This window comes from Mauremys mutica, chromosome 2, assembly GCF_020497125.1.
Source record: "Mauremys mutica isolate MM-2020 ecotype Southern chromosome 2, ASM2049712v1, whole genome shotgun sequence".
NCBI classification, from domain to species: domain Eukaryota; kingdom Metazoa; phylum Chordata; order Testudines; family Geoemydidae; genus Mauremys; species Mauremys mutica.
Window position 1 is genome coordinate 37,992,690 of NC_059073.1, and position 14,489 is coordinate 38,007,178.

The following is a 14,489-nucleotide window of genomic DNA, read 5'->3' on the forward strand; positions in this document are numbered from 1 at the left end:
TTTGGGATAAATATCTTCAAATACAGCTCTTGCATTCTCTCCTTTCCATCTCTCCGAAACTTCACATGCCATATTTGTTGCCTCTTAAATCTGTCTGGCATAAACCTTTAATAGATGATGGAGCTCACCTTCTTCAGGACTTTATAAAGCTTGCCACTTTGCTAGCAGTTCACTCTATTATCTTTTGCTCTGCTTTAAAGTCCCTCTTCTGGCTATGATTTTCTGGATGGACTGGATTTCTTCCAGATGTTTCTGGGTAAGTTCCCTTATCAGAGTCCAACAGTCACACAAGTTGAACATCTTCAGGATATATGAAGCCACGCTCTCCAGAGGCTTGTTTTTGACCAGCAGTTTCCATGATTACATCTGTTGGCCCTTTCACCTGTCACAAAATGTGAAAAACCTTTCAAGGCCTGTCAGTGAAGCAGAAGGAAGGCAGGAAAGTCATCTTTCCTTGTCACATCAACACTTTCCTTTAAAAAAAACACACACATTTCCCTTGAGGCCCAGTAAAACTTCCAACAAGCCAGTTGGTTGAGACAGCAGGGTGAGGTTTTAATCACCTTAATCCTCAATTCTTTATATAAAAGTTTAATCATGCTTTTCGTAAAATGTGTACCTGGACTTGTCAGCAACTCCAATGGCATTCCTGCCTAAGAGAACAGCTGGACCAACACAGACACCATCTGGTGAGTTTTTACTCCCCTAAGCAAAAATGCCTTTGTGAAATGTGTGGTTCAAGAACAAGATATAAATTCATGTTTACATGACTCCACCCCAAGGGTCCTCAAATGGCCACACCACAGATATTCTATCAAGCAGGGCTTCCAAAATGGGTAGGATTACAGATTTTTTTTTCCTGAGTGCTTGTTTTTATTGACACTCAGGACAAACCTTGAAAAAGTACTGCACAAAATAGTATGTACCAGGTCAAGACTGCTCTTTGGCTACAGGTTTTCTGATGACTCATATGAAATCAGCAAGAGGAAATCTGCTAATTTGGGACCCCTCAATGCATAAAATGTAGTTTCCTAAAATAAATGTTGCTCCCGTCAGGTAGATTTCCTTAGCATCATTACCCCATTTACCTTGAGAACTTGGGAGGGGGAAGGGTCTACAGGGATAGATCTTCTGACTCGCTTATCTAGGGATTGGAAAAAACACATCACTCTCTCCATACCTTGAACTCCACCTCTGGAGGAGAGAGAAACTAGAGAGAGATAGATTGTTTACCCTTAAGCTGGTGAAAGCCACCTAGCACTTTCTAAATATTCTAATTTGATTGTTTTACTCACTCTCAAGCTGAAACTGTAGTCACTTTTTAAATTAACCTAAACAAGCAGCACATGTTGTAACTAACCAACTGGAGGAATGCAATGTAGTTGTAGTCATGTCAGTTCCAGGATAATAGAGCGACAAGATGGATAAGGTAATATCTTTTATTAGACCCAATTCTGGGAAAGAAGAAGAGCCTCAAAAGCTTTCTCTCTCATGAACAGAAGTAGATCCAATAAAAGACATTACCTCACCCACCTTGTCTCTCAGCTAGAGGAATGAGTATTACTTACAACCTCTCCTCCAGATTACACAAACCAATATGACAATACAGACCAAACATTTGTAACATTTTAGGACAAGAAATGAAGACTACCCAACCAGTTGAAATTACAGGAGGAATTTAGGCCATTTCAGAAAATAGTTTAGCCACATTAGAATTTGACTAGGTATTAGGGTTGATGCCTTTACATTTGTGAAAATGTTTTGAGATTTTTCATGACTAAAAGGGGAGAGAACCTCGTTTTACATCTCATTTAAAAGATAGCCTCTCCCTTAGCACAACATTACATAACACCATTCTAGAGTATTGGTTTAGTACTGAGAAAGAAAGAAGAATGCCACCAACACCACTTCCTATACATTTAGCAGCTTTTTACCATTCTTGAAAAACGTTGATTCTGCAGATTTTTAAGTAATCAATTAAAGTCGTCTCTCCTGAACTTTAGGTAACTATAAATCAAGAAAATGTGGGAGTTTTCAGTTTGTTTGTTTTTGGAAAATCTGTTCAGAGTGAAAAATATGTAGAAATAAAACAAAGAGGGTTCTGTTGTGGGAATCTAAAAATTGATAGATTTGGTCTTTAAATAATAAATGTGATTTACTATTCCAAACAAAAAAAGATTTCAGGATGACAAACCAAACTCCTAATTCCAAAAAATGTAATTGGTCTAAAATACTGAACACAAAGAACGTTAATATAATTTGTTTTCAACATTTAACAGAATTTTAAGTAGAAAAATACAATTTTTATTTTTTACTTATGAGTGAATCTGTGTTGAACTACAGAACAAAGGTAATGTAGATATAACTACTTGATAGATGTTTTTCCTAACATGGTTTACATGGGGACAAGTTCTTTGAAAATCATTTGTTTTCAATGTATGTTGCAAAAAAGTTTTAGATGAAAAATCATATATACTCCAAGATAAGGAAAAAAGGGGAGAAGATTCTTCTGACTAATATGTGGGAAATTTCTTTTTTGCCAGAGTTTTGATTTTAATTTTACTTATAATCTATAATTGATTGATTATTACTTAATTATGAGGGAAGATTGACTCCAAAGTAAATTTCACTTTACACACTTGGAATTCTACTAATGGAATTAAGTTTATTTCAATAATCTAACCATTTCAAAATCTAATTTATAAAAAAGATTTATATCTCAGGAATAGGAATTAATGGTGATGCTATAACAGCTCCCTACATCTGTAAATATGCTTGGGGATGAGAAGAAGAAGATATCTCTTGGGAATTTTTTGTGTGTGATAATTATTACCTCCCTCTACAACTGGGGACTTTCAGCATGACTTGTGAAGTATTCTTATTCTTCTGGTTCTCCTCATTGGGCCAAGTCTGCTCCCACTAAAATCAACAGAAAAACTATGTTTCACTTCAATAGGAGAAGGATGGTGCTCTTTCTGATCTACTATTATCTAGCAATAAATTAATACAGTTTTTTAAAAAGTGAAACTTTCTTTCCCACAGGCCGATAATGCAGGCAGGCAAGAAGTGCTGTATTTCACATCTCGTGTTATAATGGTGTTCTCAATACAAGTGCTGTTAGGGGGAGAAAAGGTTTTTTTTGAAGAAAAGAGCCATGTGGAACAGGGCTCCTAGGTCTGATTCTGCTTACATTGACTTCAATAATGCAGCATCTGGATCCAATGGAACAAAAGCAATATATGACTATTTTCATTATTGATTAGCTCTGTTACATGTTCAGGTTAATTCTACACTTGCATTGGTTTCAATACACATGCTAAAAGTCAGGATAATAGTCACTAGGATTAACTGTAATAAATATACATATATAAGATAGTGCAACACGTGAGACAAAACGTGGAGTGCTTTGGAAAATCTGATGCAATTCCACAGCTTAAATTCTTGTATAACAGATGGCAAAGATTTGTAGAAAACTATAAAATCTGCTCTTTGGAAAGAGCCTAGAAATGGCCAGACTCCCACTGATTTCAATGGAAGCAGAATTTCTGCACAGAAAATCAACTTCATTGTATTTTATGTTATTTTTACCTTAAATGAGGACTGTTTTTTATAAAATTAATCAATCACCCATGATAAAACTATTACATATGATCCACTATTGTATTCAAACTGTCTTTTGTGAACCAGCATGCTGGTGGCCCAATTCTGCCAGGAGTAACTCTACTGAAGTCAGTGTAGTTACACAATTAAACTGATGTATATGAGAAGAAAAAGACCCCGGTATTACTTGTTGTTAATGTCACTGTATGCATAATTCTATACACATGTATAAGTAAAATATGCCTCACAACAGTTTCTTGGCATAACATATCTAGGCTTGGGGCTAAAATCTCAGCTGCACCTAAGAGCTGCTCTAACTTGCCCCAGCTCCCGAGTGGCTATTATGCCAGTAAGCACGGCAGAGTACTGTGAACTCTGGCTCTGGCATCCCAGGGGAAGGGAGTAAGAAGCTGGCACAGAACCAGCTATACCAGCTTTGCACCAGCTGAGGATTCCCCCCCACATCCTCTGCTACCTAATTTGGGCAGCTGTAGGGTCCTTTTTGAACCACCTGGCATGGGCCAAACATCCTGGTCCTTCACTTTCAATCCCACACACTTTGGCATATTCCATGTAATCACTGTATAATGACTTCACACCCTACATTTTATACTTTTGCCCACATGGATTAATGCCTGATTTGACATTTTCAAATGGAAAAAACCGACTGGATTCAGGCAAATATGTTTCTGGTTTATCTAGTTGTTTGGGAATACACTCAGCAATGGCTTTGCCATTGCTGACCTTCATCAGATGTCCATAATTTTCTTACTCCATCTGTTCTGGCTGTCACAGAAAATAATTAGTACTAAAAGTCTCTGGACTGGATACACAACATTCATGTTCCCTTTCTTGACATGTTCACCCCTCCATTAATTAAATTAACTCATTAAACTGTTAATTTACGAACTGTTCTATGAATTTTTCACTTCAGCACTCAGATATTTATCTAAATTATACCCAGCTAATTTTATTCCTGGCTTTTCCTAGGTTTTATTGATAGATATAGGGCACCATTTTATTAACAATAAGAAATGTAACTGTGGTTTTTGTGTGCCTTAGACAAGTGAAACAAGTTACTTCGACAGTGTTGTTTTATGTAATGATAGCAAATTATTTGTATATAACACTTGATATCACAAAGAATTTTACAGATTAAACTAACATATAAACTATATAGAGAGATCATTTACTTCACCATGAAAATATAGCCATCTTGGATCTAAAATACACTAATGGTTAATCGGTTCATAACAACAGAATAGCTTTGGACACAAAATGAAGATATTATATTTAATGAAAATTGTGAGAAGAAATCAGGTAGGCAGAGTATGATTGCCCTTGTTGGAACTTGGCTAGGACAATAGCATTAACACTCTTATCTTTTTTGATCATTAGTAGGGATGATTGAATTTTTCAACTAAAATTGTTTTTAGATGGGAAATTGGGTTTTTGACTAAACAACATTTTCCATGGAAAACATCTGCATAATATTTATCAGTATCCTCATTAAGCCTATAATACAGGAAACACAAAATAAAAAGGAGTGGAAGCAAAATAAACAAACAGAACAATACCAGAGTTTGAACTTCAGCAGTGAAGAAGAAACTACAGCGAATCAGATTAGTGCCACAGATACAACATAAATGCTTATCTCATAATTTGGATTTCAACAATCCCAGAAGAAAAACTAAAGTTATTGATGGAAAAATAAATAACCATATTAGATTGAATTTTTATCCAAACACATTTGATTAATATTGTAAAAACCGATGATGGCCTTGGATATAATACATCAATGGAAGGAGAGAAATTTCCCAAACCATCATCATCATCTTGCCCTTGAAACTCAAATCTAGAACTCTGAAAAATGCTTCACCTCATGTAAATCTTGAAAATTACATGTTTGGGTCCTTCCACATTGAACAAGATTTAGCAGAAAACAGATCTGCAATATCAGCACCCTGGTCCACAAACTTTACTGTTTATAATAAGTATTCTTGACTGGAAGTTTGCATGTCATAAGCGACACAAGAAAAGGGATGAATCCATTTCTAGAAGTATAATTTTTTGCTTTATTCATGTTATCACATGCCATTTATCATCAACCAATTAAAAGTCCTAATATATATCAAGAATCAAAAAAGTTGTGTTGGGTACCTTCAGTGCTCACAGACTTGATGGGGACATAGGAATCGCCACACTGGATCAGAGCCATGGTGCCACACTAGTCCAGTACCATGCCTGACAGTGGGTAGCACCAGATACTTCACAGGAAGTTACAAGAAACCTTGTAATGGACAGTTACCAAATAGCCTACTCATGGGGAAAGTTCCTTCCTAATCCTAATTAGTGGTTGGCTTATTTTCTGAAGCATAAGGGTTTATTATATCCTTTCTAAACATACTCCATACAATGTAACTGTGGATGTTCTCATTCATCTAAATGTCTAATCTTATTATGAATCCTATTAGAAATGTAGCTTTCATGGATCTATGAGTTCCACAGGAAAATAAAGTGTTGTGTTATCAGTGTCAATTTTTTCCCCTCTCAATTATTCTTCAATGTACCACTGCGTGGCTCCATTTTAATTATTTAGCCCTTTCAATCTCAGGCCATATATTTAGAAGTTTACTCCTTAAGTCTGGAATTTTAAAAGGAGTCTAAGGACTTACATGTTTACATGGTGCCGTAGTCTGCATCAACATCTGGGGCATTAACTGGCCCTTGTGATCCTGCTGGAGTATATTAAAAGTTCCCAACTGTGTGTTTGAAATGGGAATACATTAATAGGCACTAGGGAACATTTAGTGCATGTCAGCAGGGTCCATAAGGGCAAGTTAGTGTGCAACATGCTGGTGCAGACTAAATATTTAAACCTCACTGGTGTGGTCTAGCACACTGTGTAGACAACTGCATTGAATTCATTGGAATTTGGTGCCTAACTCCCTTAGGAGCCCTTAGGGTGACCAGATGTCCCAATTTTATAGGGATAGTCCCGATATTTGGGGCTTTTTTTATATATGGGCTCGTATTACCCCCCACCCCCACCCTGATTTTTCACACTTGCTATCTGGTCACCCTAGATGCCCTTGAAAATCCCAGCCTAAAGTTTTAGGTTCTGTTTTGGATATTTCTAACTGGATCTAACAGTTAGTCGGGAGCTGTGAGAGACAATTATAGATGCAAAGAGGCAGAACCTCAGCTTGTGTAAATTTTCATTGCTCCATGGAAGAGCAGCTGAGGATCTGCCCCAGAATTCTTGACAGCCTGGAGGACTGAGCCCATACATCTGCAGAAGGTGCTACCAATCCCTGGAACACAGGCCACAAACCACCAACTTTTGGTATGTGGTGATTGGAGCAAGGGTCTTAAACTACTCCTTTGATTGACAGGTTTCAGAGTTGTAGCCGTGTTAGTCTGTATCAGCAAAAACAATGAGGAGTACTTGTGGCACCTCAGAGATTAACAAATTTATTTGGACATAAGCTTTCGTGAGCTAAGATGATGAAGTGGGTCTTATCCCACAAAAGCTTATGCCCAAATACATTTGTTAGTCTCTAAGGTGCCACAAGTACTCCTCGTTGTTTTTCCTTTGATTGAGTGTTCCCTCTCCTCTCCAACTCTGAGGGCTTAAAGGCAAAGAATGTTTTCAATATTCTAATGGTAGTTTCTATGGTTCTTATGGCTGTCATTTGTCAGATATGCAAAATATTGAACAACAAAGAGAGGTGACAAACTCTTCTCTAGTACAGCAGTTAATCAAATGTTTTAATAGATTGTAATGGGTACAAATCAGAACAGCAGCAGAGACAAAAGCATCACTGAAGCAAATATCTCAAGCAGTGCACAAAAATAGATAAGAATGACATTTCCAGGGAGTGGGATGAAAGAATAAATTGTGGCCAGACTAGCAGCTAAAGAGAACCAGTAATGTGCATGCGCCCTCAAAGGAAAGCATCTCCTACCGAATCACTAACTCCACCTCTTGAACACCTAGGTGTTCCAAGGAAGTATTTTGTCCACAATTTAACTTGGCTTGACCCAGTTACTTTATAAGTTCTAATGGGATCACAAAGTAAATATGGCCTTAGCTTTTTTACTACCTTTCTCCCAAATCAAATACAGCGCATTCCTGGTTATACATGTATTTTGCACACAATATTTGGCAATTGTGATACTTGGATTGTCATTACGTATTAAATGGAATTACAGTATCATACAAAACTGAATATATAGAGGGTTTTTATTAAAATATATACATCAGTTATATCATCAATTTAATAAAAGATTGTTCTCTATACTATGAATTTGAGTTCCATGAACACAAAGAATTTTTCCTCCTTTCTTTCCTCCTATTTTAAATCCAGCCTCTTCTTTCTCAATAATAACAAAGGTTTATTCTCTTTTGTTATAGAATGCCTCAATGGCCCCATCTTGACCTTTCCCTCGTCTCCATTTACCTTCTCTTCTACTGCTTCAAAACACTATAATCCTCTTTCTAGGTAACAAGTCCTTATGATAGAGTATACTGGATCTAGGAATACTCTTAGGGAAAATACCATAAACCACATAAGCATTGTAGAGATCTGGTATAGCCACTGACTGTAATCTTGGAAGATAATTGTTGAAATACTTGTGTGGAACTGTGGTGCTGTTCCACAATACCAAAGTTCTTACTGAGCCACTGAGATCCCAAACCACCATCAACTACCTTGGTGCAGATCCATCAGATTGCCAGTGGAAGTAGATAGTGGTAGTCAGTGGGAAGACATTCATTTGATGGAGAAATACTGGGACTGCTAAGATTATAGTTAAGCTCCATGCCATTAAACCCCATCAAATATTCCCAGCATGTGAAATCCAGGTTAAAGTTGCTAGTGTAAAAGCATTTGCTCTACCTACAGCACAGATTTAATTAGATCCAAGAACAGTCAGGGCTGCTGGTTGTAGGTGTATTGTCAGATATGCCATAGTCTTTGCTTTTGAGGAATGATTTTAAATGGCTTTAAAGGCAGAAGCAGTGAATCAGACCTTCTCAGTTAGCTCCAGATCTACAAGAGACTGTATTCACCAAAATTCAAATAGAGTAGCTCACAGGAAGGAGTGGGAGGTGTATCCCCCCTGCCATTATCCAAGAGAAATCAAGTTACCTTCCCAGTATATGCAAACCAGTATCTGAGGAGGGTGTGTATGTGGTGTGTGTATGACAGACAGCATCCTACTCCTAATGAGGAAACTTAATGACTTGAAGGGCACAGGCCAGGGAAATAAGCTCTCTGCCTACCCTGACCAGGGGACCAAAGGCAGTACAGAGCATGGTTACTCATATGTCTAATCCTTTTTGGAATCCTCCTTAGCATTTTACTTCAATACTATCTTGTGGTAGTAAGTTTCACAGCTTCAGGGTAACTACACTTGTATTTCCTCCTCCATGGTCCCTCAAGGGCAACCACTTAAAGGTTTCCAGCTCCCAGGCATCATTTCTCCTGGGCAGAGCCCTATGTCTCACTCCCTTCTGCTGTGGGGATTTTAAGTCTGCACAGCTCCCTATCTTACACTGTGACATCCCCAGCCAGCTGGTCTGCCTAGAAAGTCAGCTCCTGTGCTTTGGTCTCTTTGTCAGGGCTATGACCAATGTATTGCCAGCAGTTACAAGTTACCACAGGAGCTCCTTCTGCGCAAGCACATTTATTCTTAAGGAAAAAGTGTTAGAGGGAAAGCATATAAAATAATAAAAGACCCTACATGCCTGCTGAAAAGCATGCCAGAGGTAACCCTTAACTCTAACATAAGGCTGCAACAACATTGGATAGATAGATAGATAGATAGATAGATAGATAGATAGATAGATAGATAGATAGATAGATAGATAGATAGATAGATAGATAGATAGATAGAGTCTGCACTAACACCAGCTAAAAGAAAATTTTATAAAGAAAAGTCAAAAAGTCAACTTCATACTGAAGTCAACAGCTAAGATCCCTGGGGTTAGGAAAAATCTTCTTCCACAGACTTATTACTGCACAATTATCTATTTGGGGGGCGGGGTTGTAGCTTCCTCTGAAGCATCTAGTACTGGCAGCTGTCAGAGACAGAACAATACTAGATAGACCATTGGGCTAATCCAATATGGCTAGTCCTGTTGTTGGTACACCTTTCCACTTCCTTAGCAATGATAATTGGAGGGTTATTTTACCCAGGAAATAGTAATTATGTTTATTTCCACCAAAAGAAAAAAATAGAACTGAGATACAACAGAATATTCCACCTGCTAAACTTCACTTGCATGCCATCTCCAGCTTAGTTAAAGAAACTTGTTCTCAGGTGAGGGGTTGCAGTAAACAAATTGTCTTCCCAAGAAAATGGCACACTTGACCTTATGCTAGTTGACAAATTTAGAAAATCAAAGCCATTTGCAATAGCTGTAGACCAGGAGTTTTCAGTTAGTATCTGACATACCCAGATCAGTTCATTAATATAAAAGATACTTGGTAAAAACCAGGTATATTATATGTATTTATTAATTTTCCTCTCTCTATGTAATATTAATATTTAATTGAGAAAAACTGGACCAATAGGGAAATGGTGAGAAAGTGAAGACTGAACTCTTTTGGTATGACTTTATGAGATCTTAGGGATTCTATGAGATTCTATTGATGCACACTCAGTGAAGTTTGTGAATGTGCCACTGCCTGTCTTCCTGGGCTAACTGGTAAGGCAAATCATTCCCTTTCCAATGGTAAAAAGTGGAGCCTGGCAGGGAAATAAATCTGACAGTATACTTCTAGAGACAGTTTGCATAATTAAGAAGTGATTATTTTAAAAAATCAATCCTATATCAGACTTCCCATCCTCAATGCAGGAGGATAATGGTGAAGATAAACTCATATACAGGGGGAGACAGCAGAAATGATGGGGCACAGAGAGATTGCGGGGTCAAGGGGAGGAAGTGTTTCTTTGGAACTACAGTGTTCTATATGGTTTCCTTTGAAAAACACTTTTGAGGGCCTAATGATGCACCTTCCTGCACATGTAGTCCCAATGCTGTCTTATGGAGTCAGGAACTACACAGTGTGACTAAAGGGGACAGAATCAAACAATGAGGAAGCAACTGGCTGAATAACTGCAGATCTATTTATATATTCACAATCCTTATATGGTACATAGAATCATAGCAGTTATTTATGGGGAAGTCTGGTTACAGCACCAAGTCCATTCCTGTACAAGAAAAGATAATGCCCTTCAAGAAAGGATATAACTGATAAATGTAAGAGTGATGGTTCCATATAAAATAAACATGAAAACATTTCCTGACCCAAACCCCCTTATAAATGTTATTACATTACATATTAAGTACTATGAGTGAACCCATCTTTTAAGTCATGCAATACATCTACTGGTCTAAATGTTCAGAGCATAACAATATAGTGTGCCCTTTGTTCCAATGAATTCTAAATCTTTTCAGTAATAGACTCTTCAATTTTGTCTAGGACTTCTCATGAGGCCTTCATGTAATACTCCCACAATATCATGTACATTTTTTACTATGAGGAATTACGTTATTAGAAAGCAATTCAATAAATTAACCTGAATTCTCTACAAAATTAATAGCACTTAATACAATTAATGGCTTCTTTATTTTCATATATTAAATAACGTAGTTTTACCTTATCTTCCCCATTGAGCAATGAACTACACAATTAACATATAACGTTTGCCACAGAATTCTTTTCCTCAGTAAGATTTTATGGCTAAGAAGTCTTATGTTTTCCATTTACAGTCTCAAATCAATTTTTCAGGTCTCAGAGAGGTCACTTAATTATTTTGTGGAATTATATAATGGAATTTTAAAATAATCAAGGTATTTTCAATTCAATTAATATATAATAGATGACATGACCTAGTTCCAGATAACAAGAAATTTGGATCATAAATTTAGAACTGCATTGCTACATGGCCAACCTGATTACTTGCAAATTGCCACAATTAAGTTGGAATCTTGTGTATTGATTTGACTGGGAAGGTTATCTATCCAATGGCTAAACTTTCACTACCAGAATAAATAAAAACTATTATGTCTGTGCTGTAGAAGTCTTTAGAAGGCCAAGAAAACAATAAAAAAAACAGTTTGGAGGGTTATATGATTATTTGCTCCACAGCATGGAATCCTGGCACAGGTTTTAGTGGCTCTCATTCTGAATTAGGACTCTAGGTACTTCCTGAGGCCTTGTCTACACTACAGGGGAAATTCGACCTAAGCTATGCAATTTGAGTTACATGAATAGCATGGATCTACTTACCGCAGGGTCCACACTATGTGATGTCGACAGGAGATGCTCTCCTGTCAACTCCCCCTACTCTTATCGATCCAGTGGAGTACAGGAGTCGACAGGAGAGTGATCTGCGGTCGATTTAGCAGGTCTTCACTAGACCCGCTAAATCTACCGCTGATGCATCAATCGCTGCTCATTGATCCCTGGTAAGTGTAGACAAGCCCTGAGTCTATTGCTCCTTCTTTATGTTTTCTAAACTTGGATCTTAATGCTCATTCCACTAGACAACTAAATTATCATTTCTCACTTTTTGAAGCAGATGAACACTACATTTGATCAATTAACTCCTATATCTTAAACTTTAGTAATCAAGACTGTTTTATATTAGAGAAGTTTGTATGGTTGTTGCACTTATTTCAATTACTTTGCAACAGACATGCAAGAACCCCTTAGTGAAACAAAAAAGCCCACCCTATGCAAGGTTCATTTGTCTACATCACCCTAAAAGGATATCAAATGTTTCAGATTAGCATATTTTGCTGCTTTTCAAAACAAAACTCCCTTGCCTTAGAATGATAATCTTGCTCCAGCCTGGAGTCTGATCCTGCTGCCTGTTTGTACTTGCTTATTTTCATTTGACGATTTCTTTCTTCTACATCCATACCACCTGTCAAATAAACATGAATAAATAATCAATTAATTTTCAATCCTGAGTTTAAAGTGGTGCTCATACAATTTCTAACAGAAGGGATACAATCTGACTTTTGCTTAAATTACTGTATCTGTATCTCCAGGTAAATTAAAAACATTTCAAAATTATCCTTTTGTGGAAAACCTGGGAGAAAAGCCATAATTGCAAGAAATAGTAGTAAAGAATAAAGTATTTTAACAGTACCTTGGCAAATATTTTATTCTCCACAGTTAATATTAAGAAAACTTCCAAATTAGGAGAGAATGTAAATGGAATAGAATGTCTCACTGAATAATTTATTGCTGCTACAGGAGAAATCAAGACTTTTATTTAAAGAAAATAAACAGAAATGCAAAGGCAACATATTTATTTCCAAAAGGAGATATTGATCTTGTGATATGTTCTATTATGGTGATTTTAGCTCTTTTATATGAAATGACTGATTTTAGTTTCTATCCGTAAATAAGGATCACTGGAAATAATCTGATTGATTGGCATAACTTTTATTTACCATAATTTAATATGTTTGTAAAAAAAATTTAAAATAATTTTGGAAAGAAAAGCTAACAAGCTGCCCAGTGGTGTTGCTGTATCACTCTATAATGACATTCAATTTCAAGAGTGATTTCAGGATTTCATTCTTCCTGGACTACATGAGACTAAGCACTTAGTTAGCCTCAGTCTGGGAAAAGGATGTTTGCTATGTCGTTCAGGCAGCAGCCCTTTTCAGCCAACCTGCAGTGACTGAAAGTACTAATAGTGCCAAAAGAAAGTAAAAAAACAAATGCGTGAGAGAGAACACTGGAGGTGGAAGGTAGCAGCCCCCCCAAAAAAACCAATGGTGGGCAAATGTCCAAGCAAAAAGGGCATCTCTCCAATCAAGCAAAATATAGATATGTACTATGTACATAAATGGTCTGATTCTCCTCCCACTTATTCTGATGTAAATCAGGAGTAACTCCATTGCAGTCAATGGAGTTACACCAATGTAAACAAAAAGAAGGGCATGGAGAATCAGGCCCAAAGTTTCTAGCTGAAGCAATGTAACTAATAGCATTACTTTTCATACAGTATTGTGGCTAAGTCACATTAGTTTTGACTGACAAACTTCACATACTGTACATTTTTCAGAGGAAGATGAAGATTTGCAAAGGAAAATTTCATTTCTGAATGGAAGCTGCTGTGTATTCAGCATTGTTGAAAATCTGCCCATTTATTTAGGCACCTAAATATAGGATTGAGGGGAACCTAACTTTATTTCCCCCATACCACTGAGTCTTAAGGAGAAATCTAAGTGGCAAAACAGGTCCATGTGCAGGTCCTCTGAACTATGCTTTGAATATCCTCTAGCGATAGTTCTACTGATGCCACTACTTCGTACAAGAGAAGCCTATTGACTACAAAACCTGCAACTCTTAACAGGAAATTGTGGGTGAGGGAGGGTGTGGAAAGTAAAAAATAAATGTGATGTCCTATCAGCAGCATGCCCTCATGGTCTCTGCTTTTCCTTAAAAAAAATCTAAAATAACCTAAACGAAAACAGCAAATCCCAAATACGAATTCTTGGAATGAAAATCAATGGGGGAAATGAATGAACAAGAAGAAAATGCAGGGATAGAGGCAGCTAATAATAAAGCATACAGTGAAAAACCCTAAAAGAAGATATCCCACAACATTTAAATTAGCTACTATATAAACCTGAACCAGTAGTTGGCAACCATCAAGGGACCACACTGACTCTTCGGTAATTTTGTATTTAATTAAAGTGCTTTTGATAGTGAATAACTTTATTTTTCAATAATTATTTTATTTCCTACTTTGAAAAGGGAGATGCAAGCGCTCTGATTAATAGATTGAAAGCTAGTTGAATTTCTTGGTAGCTTCTAAAAAGCACAGCTAAAATGCATCCTCACTTGGAATAT

General features: G+C 36.9%; 1 protein-coding gene across 18 annotated transcripts in view; it reads right to left on the reverse strand.

Annotated features, from left to right (window-relative positions):
• RIMS2 (regulating synaptic membrane exocytosis 2) overlaps positions 1–14,489 on the reverse strand; it is a 799,605-nt gene that overhangs the window by 127,292 nt on the left and 657,824 nt on the right. For all 18 annotated transcript variants that reach the window (XM_045004549.1, XM_045004555.1, XM_045004557.1 and 15 more), the window contains one exon: positions 12,443–12,543. In XM_045004549.1, coding sequence (XP_044860484.1) covers positions 12,443–12,543 — 101 coding nt within the window. The remainder of the gene's footprint in view (positions 1–12,442; positions 12,544–14,489) is intronic.